Genomic DNA, 16590 nt, shown 5'->3' on the forward strand with positions numbered 1-16590 from the left:
GAGGGGGCTGGTAGGCTGAGGGGACCAGTGGCCTGAGGGGAACAGTGGCCCGTGGGGACCAGTCTGAGGGGGCTGGTGGGCTGAAGGGGCTGAGGGGACCAGTAGCCTGTGGGAACCAGTGGCCTGAGGGGACCAGTGGCCTGTGGGAATCAGTCCGAGGGGGCTGGTAGGCTGAGGGGACCAGTGGCCTGAGGGGACCACAGACAGCCGTGAGGAGACCAGTCTGAGGGGGCTGGTGGCCTGAGGGGACCACCCTGAAGGGACCAGTGACTTGTGGGGAACAGTGGCCCGTGGGGACCAGCCTGAGGGGAACAGTGGCCCGTGGGGACCAGCCTGAGGGGACCACAGACAGCCGTGAGGAGACCAGTCTGAGGGGGCTGGTGGCCTGAGGGGACCACCCTGAAGGGACCAGTGACTTGTGGGGACTGGTGGCCTGAGGAGAATGTGGGGCACAAAGGGTCCTGGGGTGCAGGGGAGGGCAGCCCCTGAGGGGCTGAGCGCAGGGCTGCCCACCCTTGGGGCCCTGAGGCCTCGGAGGGGGCAGTGGGCCAGCTGCCCACCATGGAGGTGAGCCTTTCGGGACGGGGAAGGGCTGCCGCTTGGATTTGTGCCGACGTCCACTGACATCCCGGCCCCAGGGCTGTGAATCTCGGGGCAACCAAGAGCAGGGTTCGGCCAAGAGCTCACTGTCCCACATAGAAAGACAGGAGTCGCTGCAATATAGGGTTGATCTATAGCAGGGCATGAGTCCTATAGGCGCAGGGGACATCGATGGGTGTCTGTCACCTTCTGTGGAGCAGCCGCCTGCGATGTGTTGGTGTGGCGGCAGAGGGTGCCACCCAGCCACAGCCACAACTTGTTAGAGCGGTAATGGTCGTGGCAGCTGGAGGGACCGGGAAGAGATGAACAACCTCGGCCCGTACTAACTAACCTGGCATCAAGCTCCCAGAGCTTTCGGGTGCAGGATGAGGCCCCCTGGTCTCGGGGGCAAGTTCCTTCTCCCACCGTAACATAGAAAGGGAACGATCTCAGAGATGTCTTCTGCTTTTGTTGAACTCAGGTATGAACTTAAATGATCATAAGTGTCCAAATGAATGCTTGCTCCTTAAAAAAAAAGCCTGTTAAACCTCTGCTGGAGATGGCCATCTTCTGTGGGTCAAGGATTATTTGACAATACCTCGTAATTAGTCAAAAAACCCAAGGCAGCGAAGCCCCAAACTCTGAAAATAGGAAGCGGAGCGTTAAGGTGTGCGCTGAAGCAAGCTGTAACGGCCCGTTTTTGGGGCGAAAGCCAGCTGTATCAGTCACACGCGCTGTCACGCTCTGCTTTTTCTCCAGCTGTTCTGTGCTGCCGGGCAGAAAAACACTGCGGAGACGAGCAGAAGCCACAACGAAGAGGAACTAACGAGCACGGTTGGACCAGCAGCACCCCGGAGGTTCCCTCCACTCCCAACGCCTCTCTGAAGGGCTGCAGAGAATTTGGTAAAGGCTTTGCCGTGATGTCAGAGCCCCGTGAGGTCAGAAGGAAGCGTGCGGCGGAAGCAAGGTCCAAACAGGCACTTTTATTTGTGGTTGCAACGCTGACATCAATGGAACCGTCACACACAACATCAGGAACGCGCGCAGATGCTCCCGCCAGAGGTGCGTCCTTGCATAGGAGCCCCGGTGCATAGTAGCGGTAGTTAATGCCTCAGAAATACATTAAAAAAGAAGGGATTTGTTTTGCAGAACATCAACCCTGCAGTTTTTAGCTTTTTTTTTTTTTTTTTTTTTTTTTTTTACTTTTTTTTACTTGCCCTGGCCCGATTCAGGGAATGGATTCGGAGCATGCGCAGTTTATAGGGACAAAAGTTGCATTTCAGTACTGAAAAGGGCGCGATTATTCCCAAAGACAGACAAATTAATGCCTTTAAATACACAGCTTTACGCGGGAGACATGCTCCAAGTGCACGGATCACTCCACGCTTGCAGATACAAATAACCCAAGTCACAGAGTGAAGCCTTTCTGGACACGAAAATCCCGCTGGACAGCTGCCCTCACCCGAGTGGCTCTGTTTTTTTCCAAAACCTCCTCATTTACTGGAAGATTTGCCCCTCTGCTTTCTGAAGCTCTCGGTGAGCACAGCACGTGTAGTTTTCAGCTTTGAAAAGCTGGCTGCTGCTTTGGCTTATTGGAAATGGGAATCCCTAATTCCACTCCTCAAATACTGAGTTTACAGAACGCAGCAGAGCCAGCCCCACGGCCCAAAGAACACATTTTGCTAAATTTATTCTCTACTTCAACATTTGTATTTCCAGACCTAAAAATCTCTACTGTATATTGGCTGTTTATGCAAATAAATCAAGTTACTGATGGTCCTCTGCTATTTTGGACAGCATTTCCACAACCAAGGTGTCTCGATACAAAAAGAGAACAGCTAAAGTCGAGGAGCGACTTTCAAACAGGAAATAAAACAAACCACCTCAAAACCTACACAAGGATGAGAGAGGAAAAAAAAAAAAATTCAGGACCAGCATCAGGCTGCAGAAAATATTTTCTCGTAGGTGCTCATATAGCTGTAAACTGAATATATTCCCGTAATTATTCCCTTAGTTATTCCCCCCTGCCCCAAACCGAGAGGATTCTCCTCTTTTTAGCTTTACCTCTACCTTTGCCTTTTCTTTTTAGCTCCCCCCCCCCGCGCATTGGATCAGCTACATCGTGATGCGAGGAAAAAGGCGCTTTAGAGAAACGATGGCGTTTGATTCCAGCAAGCGTAGATCTACACCTGCGATCAGCTTAGGGAGACGTCAGCGGTGCTGCGCCGCCCCGGGCCAGGGCAGTTACATCTCAGTGTGCTGCCAGGCAGATATTTCAAAATCTGTCACAAAAATAGTACTGGAAGAGATCAAAATAACGGCTACAGAACTGAAACAACTAGTAAAAGCAAAATATACAAAACCCCCAAACCATTTAATAATTCAGATAGAAAACACTCCTTGTATCTTACAAAAATACTACCCGGATCTAAAGATTACTAAGAAATATGTATAAAAGAAGCAAAATATATCCTTCAGCACAAATTAAATGTGGCTAAGCAAACGTTTGCATTTTTTAAGGCAGGGAGGTGCCTGTGACCCCACAAGCCTCCTGCTGTTGCTGCCCCCCCCACCCCATGCTTTGGGAGCTGTTAAATTGTCCACCAAAGCCTGAGTGCATTTATTTTTAAACAAATTAAACCACAAAAAGGTACAATTTGTGGTGGTGACTATACCTGGGTGAGCCTCCTTTTGCTCAAAGGACATTTCGGCAGCTGTGCGTATCGGAGGAGGTGTTTTAAATTTGTTAAAATTTAAGTTTAATATCTGTGGTTTAGTGACATTTAACCCCCTTCAATCTATTTTTCAAAAACCTTCCCTTTTTTCTCCTGACAGGAGCTGCCAAAGGTCTGGACCTTCCCACTAGAAACAGCAGTCAGCTACAAGTCCAGATGCTGCCATGGCATCTAAAGGACATAAGGCAACCTGTTGTTTGTCATTTGGTTTGCTTAAAATTACCTAATGTTAAGCTAAAAAAAAAAATATATATCTATATATATTTATATGTATATATACATTACTCCTTCACCATGCCCGCAGGTGGGGTCTTCCCAAATTTGTCACACAGGCAAAGCATTTTGTTCAACAGTTAGGGAAGGCTTTACTGTAAATTTTTTTTTTAAATATATAATGCAGGATTTTTGGGGAAGGAATCGGTAGAAGCCATCAGTCCTAGAAAGATGCAATAACTGTACAGAGCGTCCGTCCATCCGTCCGTCCCAGGCTGTATCCAAACACAAACCCCTGGTTCAGTGGGATACCCAGCACAGCGCCCTAATGCCCAAGTCCTGCTCATTAACCCTTCATTTCCCTCCACCTTCACCCTTCGCAGGTGGCTACAAGAACACTAATTGGCATATTCCTAAGAGAATTAATTGTCTAAACGTGCCCAGCACAACCCCAAAGCAGGGCCCTAAGGCGTCTCCAAAGGGTGGCGAGAGAAGCAAGGTGATTTCAGCATGTTTCAGCTCTCTGGGTAGGAATCAACTACTGCAATTAAATATTGGGGGGGGGGGGGGGCTGCAAATAAAAACCAAGTCGAGGAGCTGCTTAAAGCCATCAGCTTGTTCACTGGTCACTGCAGCGCCTGGATTTACCTGGGCGCTAAGGGACAGCCAAACACAGCTGACCTGAAGGTAGCATCATCTTTTTTTGACCGGTATAAAATAAAATTACTAAACCCAATTAAACTCACTTCGGTGTCGGTCAACACCCTGGAAGACGGAACTTTGCCCTGCATCAGAGACATTTCTGTGCTGCTTTTATCGGCACCTGCGCCGGCAGGATTTGGCCGGGAACTCCCCAGCTCAGTATTTGAGCTGGCTGGGGACCAACGGGATGTTAGCTGTGATGAGTTCTGCGGAAGCAGACACGCTAGAGCGGTCTTCGTTTAGCAGCCCTGACGATTTAAGGTTGAATCATTAACAATAACCCATTCTGCTCTTTAATGAACCCTGCTTCTGCTGCTTGCCCACCACAGGGGTAAAGGAGATGGCGGTTCGAGCTTCATTAACAAGATTTCCAGGTGGGACAAACGATGCTGAGTGCTGGGCATTATCCTGCAGCTCTGCTCCCGAAGCGGGAACAGGAAGAGGAAGCACGGAAAGGATGAAGGCAAGCTCTAGGCGTCAGGCTGACCTTTGTTTGTCTTCTTCAGGAGCTTTTTCAGGTCGGGTGACATAAAATAAGGCTTTTCGGCCGAACCGTCGTTGCGCTCCAGGTCCTCCACTGCAAAGAGAACCCCCCCCCAGCCCCGCACAGCAGTGCCGGGGGGACAGACACACAGGTTGGCGTGGCAGGAGTCACAGCAGATGCAGCAAGGAGCCTAAAGGCAGAGAGATGCCAGAGGAGCAGCCATCCTGCTCATCTAATAATCATCTTTGACAGAAATAAAAGTCTTTCGGCTCATCGCGGGCAGGGGGTATTTTGTCCCTGTGTCACAGCTAAATACCCCCAGCTGTACAAACCACCGCAGCAGCACCTCTCCCATTTTACGGGGAGCATCACGCCCTGAAAACGGGCCGCTATTATTTAGAAGAAAGCAGAGCTTTGGGTGTTGGTTTGTTTTTTTTTTCAGGGGGGCAGTGGGAAAGTTTAACAGTGCCATAGGAAAAGCAGTCTCCTCGGCACGCCACTCGAGCTCTGCTGGCCTGGAGCGCGGTTCCCCTCCTCTACAGAGCCAGGCAGCGCGGCTCTCCCTGCTCTTTGTGCAGCCGAAATGGCTCATGACGCGAGTGCAAAGCAATTTCGCTCGGTATTCGCTTGGCGCTGCTCGCCGGGTGCGCGACGCCCTTGTCAACACGCCATGCATACATAATCGTTAGGTGTATTCCCAGCACCGAACACGCTGCTCGGCCTCTCACTGTTCAAAGCAAAGCAGCTGCGCCAGCAAGAAGTGGTAGGAAAATCACAGCCACCAAAAAAAACCCACCAAAACCAAACAAACCCACAAAGCACCAGCTTCAGAGTCGACTGAAAGCGCCTTGGGATATTTTGAGAGGGATTTCAGTGTTTCTCTGTAATGAAAATACAAGCGTTAACACTACAGCTTTGTCCTAAGAGGGCACGACTCAAAAGACGGGCCTCTCTGTCTGCGTGAGGATTTGTAATAGGAGATCTGGCCACAGCTACCCGGGCTGTGTGCCGCCAGAATGGCATTTTTTAAAATCTTGATCGTTTCTGGACTATCAAGAGGAGAAAACAAGGTGAGGATCCAGCCTGTGTCTGGCTGCCGTTTCTTTAGGGGCCGTAACCCTCACCAGCTGCCTCCCAATCAAACTTATGATTTTTTTGGTCTGATTTCTCTAGCTGTGGAGATGCCGCAATACGTTCCCAGTGTAACACCTGCCAGCGCAACGCACTATCTCCCCGCAGCCTTCCAGCCCGTCAGAGGTGCTCACACCGCTCCTCCAGACATCGCCTTCCCTTGACGGTCCCTCGGCAATTCAGAGTTGCCGGAGCCAGCCTGGGAACTCGCCTTCCATGCGGGCTCCATCTTCCTTCCCACAACCACCCCAGCCTGCACGCCTTGGCAAGCGTCTCCACCTACACTCTGCGTTAGCGTGGAAAAGTCTTTGCAGCCCCCCAGCTCCTCCGCCCTGTAGGAGCCCGGACCAGGCAGAAGCCAAACCATCAACTCAACCACCTCAGGGCAGGGAAAAAGCAGAGCCCATCAGGCAGCTCCCAGGACGAGCCACCACCTCCCTGCAGCCATTAAACCTCTGTGCAACCAGCAAGAGAAACCATTTTAAATGAGGGATGCTGCGAGTAAAAGCCCTCTGAGTTTTAACGGCTTGCAACCGGCGATGGCTCTTTTCGGCTTCCCTAAACCGGCAGCGCGAGGAAACGGAGTTTTTGGCTGTGAAAAGGGCAAGCTCTGTTTTGTGAGGAAGGCCCGGCTGATGCAACAGACTTAAAAGCAAAAGATCTGCAATCTCACAAAGAAGTCTTTTTAAGTGCGCCAACCTGGTTTTGCATAGAAAGAGTGGGCGAGGAAAGAGGCTCGTTGCTCTTTGCTGGGGGCAGAACAAAGAGGAAAGCGCAGAGAGACCAGTTTTCAGGCTGTAGAACCCACTCAGCCCGTCCTACAAACCACAGCCCTGCAATACAAGGTACCTCCTGCGAGCAGAGGGGCTCTCCCATCCTTTTCACGGCTGGCAGTTAGGAACAAAGATCTCTGCTCCAACGCGAAACACAACTATAATCGGCACCCGTGTGCGTCCAGCCGGTTCCCAGCCGCTCACTAGAGCGGAGCGCTCCTCGCCGGGCGCTACCGGGACACATGGGACCCCAGATTAACTCTAGGTGACACTCTAGGTTCGTTCTCTCGATACAAGAATATTCATTATTGGGCAGGAAGGTAGATTTGATACAGCATCGGGCACTGAGGAATCGGCACCCCCTCTACCCTCAAGGCTTTGAAGGACATCCAGGGGAAAGATTTGCACCGTGGCTGCCACCCGCAGGCTTAGGAGAATGCTGCTTGGGTTGGGGGGCCGAGAGCATCCTGCAGCCCCCCCAGGCACGCAGCCTTCCTCCCGGGGCCAGCCCCTAGCCTTGGCTATCGGCGCTTTTGGAAGGCTCTAGGTTCCCCTTCAGCAGGATCTCACTCAGCTCGGGGGACATGTAGTAAGGCCTCTCGGGAGATCCATCGTTCCTCTCCAGATCTTCACCTTTTCACAACCCCAGGAAGAAGCGGCCGTGATGGGGAAGAGTAAAAAATAGCAGAAGAGCCAGGGAGAGGCAGAGCAGAGATGAAGGATGGAGAACATGTGAAGAGAGACACGAGGGCGAGAGGGGAAGGAAAAAAAAAGGAAAAAAAGAGGGGGGAAAAAAAAAGGAAAATTGAAGTTAGTTGCAGTTAGGTTCCACCAAGACCAAAGCACCAAAACAGAAAGATCAAGAGAGACCGCAGGAGACCCAAGGACAGGCTCTGGGTTTCCACTGCTAGCAGGCAGGGGGGAAGCAGATGCTGGTAAGAACGCAGGTAGGAGACGGTAAAGGAAAAAGCGGGAGAAAAACCACACAGAGAGGCCACGGGAATTTGGAGCAAACCCCAAATCTGGACAACTCCGGGGTTCAGCCCCAAAGGGAGGGAGGTTTTACTACCACGAACTCCTGCCCAGCCGAAGACGGACACTCTGAGCCAGACACTTACAGAAGCAGAGGAAGAGGGTGTCCACGCACATGCCGTACACGCTGAAGAACCCGTGGGCAATGAGGTAGGAGCCCACGATCACCGTCTGAAAGAGAAATTGTGTGGTCATGCCACGACCTGACATCTTGCAAAGACCACAAAACCCCTCATCCGGGAGGAGGAAACCTGCTGAATCCCCTGAATTCCCCAAGGAAAGGAGGAGGAGCGAACAGGGCAGGACTGTTCAGACCAGCCCGCTTCAGGACAAAAGGCCTCAGCGACAACGGTGGATGGAGGCCAATCTGGGCAGCACGGGAAGGGCAAGACGCCTCTTCGTGGCTGGCTGAAACAAAGGGCTTATTTCGACGGGGACAGAGAAAACACCTTCAACAAAGAAGGTCTTTCAGAAGCAGTGAGCGGAGGGGTGTTTTTAAGGCATTTGTGTTAAGAATCTCTTTCCATCGCTTCTAAATTCCCCAAAAAGACGAGAAAGGGGCTCACCAGAATAGGGACCCAGTAGTAATTTAGGGGTGGCGCTGTGTCTTGGACGAGCTTTATCCGCTGGGTGAAGAAAAAGAAGGCAAGGATTCCTGGAAAAGCAAACGATGAAAATCGCTGTGGGATGCCGGGCAGAAGAAAGACAGCAAACAGGTGGTGGGAAGGAGATGTAAAACAGGAGGGAAAGGAACAGTCTCACAGGAGGGGTGAAGAGAGCGGAGGTTTCGCGAAGGTGTAACTGGCTATGAAAGCCTACAGCAGCCATACAGCCCGAGGAGAAACTTCCACTCCCCAGCACTTACCGACGCTTCCCACGATGAGGAGTTTACCGAGGAAGAAGAGGAAATCCGTGACTTTATCTAAAACGGCCACCCTGCAAACAAGAGAGAGATGAGCATCTGCTCCCCACCCCAAATTCAGAAGGAAGCATGGGAGGAGGCGGCCAACTTGCACACCCGTTGCAAACATGGCATAAACCACTGTGAAAGCCTGAAAACAAGGCAGGCAGATCAGGGTTGATCTTTGGCAGCGAGAAGGACTTGGAAATAACCAAGCCTGCTGTCCAGAGCAGAGCCCTCGCACCCACCAGGATCTCACCTAATGATGTTCCTCATCAGCAGGAAGAATGCGTTCCTGGCGGAGGTGCAGAAATTGGTGCCATAGACGGCGATCTAGGGTGGGTCCCAGAAAAAAGAGGCAGAGAAGAGAGAAATGGAGCCGCACTGAATTCACCACTAAGAAGAGGGTGCAATTAATCCCATCTTTGAGTAAAACTCGGATAAATCCCACCCTGGAAGTGCGTTTGTCATCCACTGACAGGTCAGGCATCGCAGACACCGAGAGCTAAATCTCCACACCCCGGTGACTCTGAGAAGGTCCCTCCCAAATTCAAAGCAACACGGCTGAAGTCAAGGCTTTCCAGTGAAACAGCTGGGAAATGCTGAAAAGCCTCGTTTTCCCATGACGTTGGGAGACATGGTTCTCAACAGCCACCGAAAGAAATCGCCAAGAGTCCTGAGATGACCCCACTGTAGTCATGACCCTTTGGGTGTTAATGTTGGGAGACTCTTACCATGATGTATGCGTTTCTATTGAGGAATTTGATGAATTTTTCCAGGCACCAGAAGCAGCACTTGAGGCAGCTCAGGAGGAACTTGGCAAACTTATTATCTGCAGCTGGAGAAATGCCACGGGAGAGCATTTCAGCTCAGTGAGCAGCCAAACAGAGAGACGCCTTTCCTTACAGAAGCAGCTTCAAGGTCCCAACGAGACGTCCCACTGCCCTGTCACAGGCTCCCCCCACCTCTACACCCTCTTTTCAGCCTCCCTGGGAGGCCAACACTGCTGCAGACAGCAGGATGAGCCTCGCGTGCTCTTCCCACGCTTCTGCTCGCTGTTTACATTTCATGATCAATGGAGTCACACGGCCAGACACAGACTTCCCTGGAACCCGTACAGACACCCAGGACTGGTTGACTTAGCACGGCAGCCGTGGCACATCCCTCGCCTCCTGCCCTGTGAAACATCTCTTGGGTAAAGAGAGATGGCTACAGGATCCCAAAAGGAAAATCTCAATTCTCTACCGAAATACTGAAATTATTCCCCTTGATGTTAGCCACGAGCTCTGGCACCAAGGAAAGCAGAAGCAGCCAACCTAATTCATCTACTCATGTGCCATTCCAGCTTCGGTACCTTTTAACCTGTGGTCCAGATACTCCAGTGTGACCCTGATGACTTGGACGATGGCGAGGATCAGAGAGCCAAAGGCAAGCGAGCCGGTGTGGTACCTGGGAAAGATTGCTCCAGTTATAAGGGGACAACCTCAAGAAGCTCGCAAGTCCTCCTCAAGAGGGACATACCGGAGCGCACGGCCAAAGGCGGAGAAGAGGGGGAAGGCGGGCATGTCATCGGGTTTCTTGAAGGCCCAGTAGTACGACGCAAAGGCCCCTGCCAGCGTCACCTGGCCCAGTGCGATCACGAAGTTGGCGAGCCAGAAGAACATGAAGACATTGAAGAACTGAAGGACGATGAGATACTTGTGGTATGCTGTCTCGCCCCCGTAGAATGCGAAGAGGCACTGGGCGTCAGGGCACAGCTTGGTGACGTTGCTTGTGTTGAAGGTCTAGAGAGGACAGCAGATGCTTATGCACTGCGGTGGCCGGAGACGTGCCACAGGGCAGACCGATGGCATCTTTTGGTCAACCCAAAGCAATCTCGACTTTCAGAAGACTGAAAGTCTTCTTAATTTTTAATTAAGTCCTGCTTAATTTTTCAGTAGCATTTGCTCAGACCGAAAAGTCAGCTTTGTGCACACACCAGCTTGGAAAAAAATAACGACATGACGTAAATGAGTTTAGAAAGGCGGAATTTCACCTGGAAGAGCTTGCAGGCTCGAATAGCCACCAGAATATTTTTCACCTAATAAACAATGTTATCTCTGACAGATTAAGCATAGCATTCGTATGAGTTTCCCAACGCCCTCACCTCCGGCTTGCAGGTCTGCCCGGAAAACTGGCATGCAGACTCGTTAAAAACCTTATAGATTGCCTCGTTGGAGGTGGAGAGGAAACTGCAGAGCAACGGTTAAGGAGAGATACGATTTTGCAAACCCCAAACCCGAATCCTAACTCAGTTTTGCTCTCACCAGCCTCCTGCAATTGCTTTTCTACGCTAGGTTTTGTTTTAAGTTAAACTTAGAGACTTAAGCCGGCAGTTTTGCAAACGTATGTGTCACTAATCCTGTGAGATGTTCAGCGGCCTGGAAGACCTTTGACATCTGAGCAACTTCCTTCCTGGGGAGCAGAGGCGCAGGGAAGGGGAAGAGGAGGAGGAAAGGATACACAGCGGTGCTAGCCCAGTAGGCGATGCAGAGACACAGCAGGAAGAAGGTGCACAATGGGAAGAGCAGCGACATCATGATGTGACCAACAGCTCTGCCGAGAAGATGGTTAAGACCCAGTTAAAATCCTTGTGGCAACGGGAGGACCTCAGTGGCTGGAGCCCAGCCGTCCCCAAGTCCTCCCACCGCGACGGGTGACAACGGCCACCTCTGCCTGGGGACAGGGGACACCCGGACCTGCTCGCCTCCTTGATGAGCGCGATGGCAATGAGGATCCTCTTGCGGAGGAAGATGAGCAGCAGTATGATCACCACCTCCACGATGCACAGGATGATCACTGGGAGGAGAAGGGGAGCCCCAGGTAGCGCGAGGGCACGGACGGTGCCCGATGGCCACCTTTGCCTTGCCAAGCAAATCCGTCACGGCACCGAACACTCCTCAGGGGACATCCAGCACCCCGGTTCATGTTGGAAAAGCAGCACCCACCCCATGGCCGGTCATCCCAGCCATAAGCTCAGGCCCGTAGCAGTGGTGGCATCAAGAAAAGCCACCTTCCTTAGCTCAGCTCTTTGCAAAGGGCCATGAAGAGACTGAGAAGACCCCAAATCTTCGTGCTCTCCCCTTCCCAAGCCCTGTTCCTCAAAGGGACCGGGGCTGGGGCACATCCACCGTGTCCCATCCTGCATCCAGAGGAGGACGGAGACTTACTGAATGCCAGCCACGTCTGCCGCAGGTGGAGGTAGACGCGTAGGTCTGTCTGAAATCCCAGGTCCTTCAGGGAGACATCAGAACCCGCTTCCCCTTTTAGTTTTGCATATTCCATGTAACAGTGGAAGATTCCTGTGGTGAAAAGCAGAAAATTGTCATATTTACACTGAAAAGCAGAGAGTGAGATGCCGGCAGGCTCTGCTCAACCCCACCGATGCCGATGTTCGGATAGAAGACACCTGGAAGGATGCTGTGTACGAACTTTCTTCGTGCAAAGCCCACTTAAAATAGGGAAGGGAAAATGGGGAAAGCCAGGGAGAAGGTCCCAATCACCCACTCACCATAGCCCAGCACCAGGATCACCATCACGATCATCACCCAGACCATGATCCCGGCCAGGAAGCGGAGCAGGACAATGAAGATGAAGCTGGCCACCATCGCAATCACGAGGCCTCTGTGGGAGGAAGGCAGCAACGCATCAAAAAAACAGGCAATGCCACCCCCTCCCCACCGCTTTCCTCCATCAGTCAGCTTGTCCTCTCTCCTTTCTCAAGCTTTAATGATGGGGCAGCCTTAAAAATGGGAATCATTGATGGCAGAGGGGATGGAGCGTGAGCAGGATCCCAGTAAAGTTGCTCCAAAACACCCTCTGGCATCTCTTGTTTTGTCTGAATGGAAACTATGCAAAGGCCAGGGGAAAAAAAAAAAAAAATAAAAGAAAAGAAATTGGTAATTCATGAGCTTCGCCTCATGCTTGAGCATGGCACCAAGCCCGCAGCCGGCATGGCAGAGCATCGGCCCTCATGGGCTCCGGTCCAGCTGCCCGCGGGAAGGGATGGCCGTTAAAGCGTAGCCCGGCCCCTGCTCACATTATTATCCAGTACCAGGAAACCGTGTAATCTTCAAAGATCTTCATAGCCAGTTGTCTGGTTTCCAGGACCACGTTTGCTTTTCTGCAACACAAAAATAAAACACGAGTGAAGCGGAAGCTGGGGGAACGAAGCGGAGGAGCATCAGCCTGGGCTCAGCCCCAGCGAGCCTCTGCCCGCGCCCGCTGCCTGCACTCGTGCTGCCTCAATGGCCCCTTGTCCTCCCCTGCCAAACGGCCCTCTGCCAGACTCCCTGAAAACACGAAAATTCAACAAGACCGAGGATGATTTCCCAGCACTGTTTTCCTTCAAGCTGACCCCATTGCTTTCCCTTCATCCTCCCTTCCAGCTGCCATTTCAAACACGGGATATGAGTTTTGGTGCAGGATTTTGTGCAAACACAGGACCAGGGCTCTGTGACGGGGCTTTCAAGGCTCTTCTGCAATATAAATAGCTAAACAAATGTGGTGCAGAAGTGCCGGCAGATAAAACCACTCGATTCTCTTCCGGGTGAGGCAGCAATAACAAAGCAGCTCGTTAAGAGTCTCCCCCAGGTACGGTTGCATCCCCGCCATGTTGCCATCATCACCACAAGTGCTCGCTCTCAGGACTGCCCCGGCAAAGATGGAAGTGACCGGCGAACCGCGGCACCTGCCCGGCATGAAGGCTGCGAGGACTCACTTGGCCCCTTCCAGAAGCTCAGTGACGTTCCTCCGGCGCCCACGGCCATCGTCGTAAGTGGTCTCGTTACCGACCATGATGACGCCCTTCTTGGCCCGGATGGCCGGGAAGCATCGCCGCGCCACTGGGGGAGAGGAGGGGAAAACTCAGCGTTGCAAACCTTAGCAGGGGAAATGAGCCAAAACCCCCTCCCCGTGGTCACAAACCTACACTGGATGCCCAGAAACCCCAAACAGGAGCCTCCGACCACCCCCCAGAAAATCCCAACAGCCAGCCTGCAAAGCAGCCGCTTCCCCTGACCATGATGAAAGTGAGTGGGCTTGTTAATCGGCTCATCGCAGCTCGTTAGCCCTCTGGACGTACGTGGGGTGCTGGGGATAATCATGGCTGGGCACTCTTTGTCCTTCAGCACCTCAATGGGAGCCTGGATGGAGACAGACAAGCTGGACATTAACGCTTTGGGCAGGAATTACTGCGCCAGGGAACACCGGCATCGCCAGGGCCAGCGGGGGAATGCCGACACCACGCTCCCAGCAACCCACCTTCTGCAGGTTTTTGAACTCGGGGACGCAGAATTGCCGGTAGTACTCCAGCTCGCTGGGCGTGCGGGAGCCATAGGCGCTCAGGTACGTCTGGTACCGGTCTGGGCATTTGCTGACGCAGATCTAGATGGGAGAAGAGGACACGGAGTGGGGGGGCTGTACATGAAGGCAGGAGCCCCCTCCACGGGGACGCCGCAAACTGGAGCTTCCCCAAGGAGAAGCACGGCAGCGGGGAGCCGCGCCTGGCGCAGCACCTCGAAGCCGGGATCGGTACCTGCGTGGTCGGGCACTGAAACTCCAGCAGCACCAGCGGGCTGGCACACTTCACGATATCGAAGTAAAAGAGGAAAGGTTTCTTCCTGCAAAGCAAACAAGGCAGAAAAAAAAAAAGCCCGGTTTGCGGAACCGCCTGCCCTGGGAGGGGCGATGGGCAGCACCCGCATCCCTCCGCCTGCTCGGGAAGGGGGATGGAGGACCCCAAAAAATCCCAACCCCCCAAAACCCAGCAGCTGCAAGCTGCTACGATGCTTTTCTGCACCTCCCAAGAGCGGGCAGGGTCTCCGCCGCTCCCCGCAGCCGGAGGAGAGAGCAGGCAGCACGGGCAGGGCCAGCTGCCCGTCCCGGAGCCGCGGGGTGCAACACCCCAAGGTTATGGTCTCTCCGGCGATGCCAAGGCGGCAGTGAGCGATGGGCGCAAGCCGGGACACGTACTCGTTGGGGGTTCCCTGTTGCCCGCAGAACTGCCCGCGACTGTCGGTTGGGTAGATCACCTTCCGGGGGTCCCCGTGGGTCCAGGCTGAGGAGGGGAAAGCAGAACAACGTGGCTGTGGTTACCCCCGCAGCCCTCGCTCCCTTATTTCCCCCCACCCGCCCCTCGCAAGACCCCTGGCAGAGACCCTCCCGTCCCCACCAGGATGAGCAGGAGGACGCGATGCCCCTCGGCACAGGGTTTTGCCGGCACAGATGCCGAGCCGGCCACAAGCCGAGTCTTCCCTATTGCCGAAAACTTGCCAACACAGCAAAAACCGGCACAGACCCTCTTGGTACTTACCCACGACACCCACCACCACATAGCCCACGATGGCGATGACCAGCAGGATGCAGCAGATAATGTCCGTGCAGCCCCTGCCAGCGGGAAGAAGAGCGTTGGGGAGACAGGATGGGCCACTGCACTGCCGAAACCGGCACCTCCCGAGAGGCTTCCCTTACCTGTCATAAATGGGACCTTTGAAAGTCGGGTCATATTTCTGCGGCGTCCCTGCAGAGACAATGAAGGAATGGAAAACCAATTTGGGGGATGGCTCGGATGGGAGGAAGGGGCTCCTCATCCTCCTCTCGCCACCGCACACAAAAAGAGAAGCAGAGGGAGCATAACGCTTTAACCAAAAGCCTCGGGATAAGCAGAATCGGGAGGGAAATAATCTCCAGATGCCATTTCCCTCCGTTCGTGCCTCTGCTGTCCAGGCATGGAAACAATTATTCCCTTGGAAAACTCGTTTCCACACGGTTCTCTCCAAAAATGTTTCCCTGCATCTGCCCAAGATACCCCAAATCCCTCGGAAGCACCGAAGAGCCGCAGAGGCAGAGCAGGGCTGGGAGCAGCAATGCCAGCGGCGGGGGGATCCAGGGGGTTTCGGGTGCCGCAGAACCCCAGCACGACCAGAGCAGCACGGGCAGCCGATGCCGCGGCTCGCCGGAGGGACCTGCCTTGGTCCCACGACAGCGCTGGGCTCCTGCCCGGCGGATGTGGCACGATCCTTTTTCCCCTCTTTTATATTTAGGGTGGGAATTCAGCCAGCCAAGGCAGCACAGCCGTGGGAACAGGCCGGTGCCAGGAACACGGCGGCTTTGGGGGTCCCTTTTGGGGGGCCCCCATGCTGAGGACACATCTGCTTTGAGGTGCTTTTGGGGGTGCTTGGAGCAGCCCCAGGGCAGGGACACATCTGCTTCAAGATATTTTTGGGGGTGCTTGGAGTAACCCCATGACAGGGACATGTTTGCTTTGAGGCATTTTTGGGCGTGCTCAGAGCAACGCCATGGCAGGGACACGGCTGCTTTGGGGGTGCCTTTTGCGGGGGGGGCTCAGAGCAGCCCCAAGCCAGGGACACATTTGATTCAGGGTATTTTGGTGGGGCTCTGGGAGCTTGCTCCCCACAGAGCGTCCTGCTCCCAGCCCCGGCGGATCCCTAATCTCCACAGAGCAGCCGAGCCCCCGCCCCAGCCCTTTCCAAGAACCTGCACCCCAAAACGCCAGCAAGGGGCAGGGGGGTCATTGCTGCGGGGTGGGGGAACGGCAAGGAACGATTGAACCCCAGGGATCCCCCCCAAAAAAACCCCGGGGCCAGCGAAGGGACAGCTGGCTCCAGCAGTAACCGGGGCGCCGGCCACGGTGACGAACCGCCAACCGCGGGAACCTGTTTGTCCCAGTTGTTAAGCATTAACCACCAGTGCCAGCGACGCCGTTGTGCTGGTTATGCCGGTGCGCGGCGAGGGTGGCCCCCCGGCACCGCGGCCCCCCAGCCTCCCACGGCTGGGGGGAAAAGCAACGCAGCGAGAACGGCAGCTGCTTTTGGTTTTGCTTTGTTTTGCCTTTTTTTTCCTCCCCTTTCTCTCCCATTTCGTGTTTGTTTTTTCCTCCCTCATCTGCCGCAGTTTAACTTCCTCCGTCCCGACCTGCGGCGAGCGGCCGCCGATGGTGACCCCGACCCACGGCGAGCGGCTGGCCCCGGGGGGCCCGCC

The 16590-nt window shown here is 53.8% G+C and overlaps 1 protein-coding gene across 2 annotated transcripts in view; it reads right to left on the reverse strand.

The window, feature by feature from the left end:
• Positions 1–3607: 3607 nt before the first annotated feature.
• The window catches only part of SLC44A2 (solute carrier family 44 (choline transporter), member 2), a 13316-nt gene continuing 333 nt past the window's right edge, over positions 3608–16590 (reverse strand). Inside the window, exons 2-22 of one of the 2 annotated variants that reach the window (XM_010572577.1) lie at positions 15061–15109; positions 14903–14976; positions 14563–14647; positions 14126–14210; positions 13852–13974; positions 13673–13733; positions 13310–13433; positions 12629–12712; positions 12101–12213; positions 11760–11891; positions 11289–11388; positions 11053–11145; positions 10697–10781; positions 10072–10334; positions 9905–9999; positions 9285–9388; positions 8810–8883; positions 8515–8585; positions 8216–8304; positions 7736–7820; positions 3608–4806 (exon numbers count right to left, since the gene is read on the reverse strand). In XM_010572577.1, the coding sequence (XP_010570879.1) occupies positions 4700–4806; positions 7736–7820; positions 8216–8304; positions 8515–8585; positions 8810–8883; positions 9285–9388; positions 9905–9999; positions 10072–10334; positions 10697–10781; positions 11053–11145; positions 11289–11388; positions 11760–11891; positions 12101–12213; positions 12629–12712; positions 13310–13433; positions 13673–13733; positions 13852–13974; positions 14126–14210; positions 14563–14647; positions 14903–14976; positions 15061–15109 (2096 nt within the window). In that variant the 3' untranslated portion in view covers positions 3608–4699. Of the gene's footprint in view, positions 7251–7735; positions 7821–8215; positions 8305–8514; positions 8586–8809; positions 8884–9284; positions 9389–9904; positions 10000–10071; positions 10335–10696; positions 10782–11052; positions 11146–11288; positions 11389–11759; positions 11892–12100; positions 12214–12628; positions 12713–13309; positions 13434–13672; positions 13734–13851; positions 13975–14125; positions 14211–14562; positions 14648–14902; positions 14977–15060; positions 15110–16590 lie in introns of both variants that reach the window. The other variant, XM_010572575.1, reaches the window with a different exon arrangement.

This window comes from Haliaeetus leucocephalus, unplaced genomic scaffold (genome assembly GCF_000737465.1).
Source record: "Haliaeetus leucocephalus isolate CR32 unplaced genomic scaffold, Haliaeetus_leucocephalus-4.0 Scaffold348, whole genome shotgun sequence".
Classification (NCBI taxonomy): domain Eukaryota; kingdom Metazoa; phylum Chordata; class Aves; order Accipitriformes; family Accipitridae; genus Haliaeetus; species Haliaeetus leucocephalus.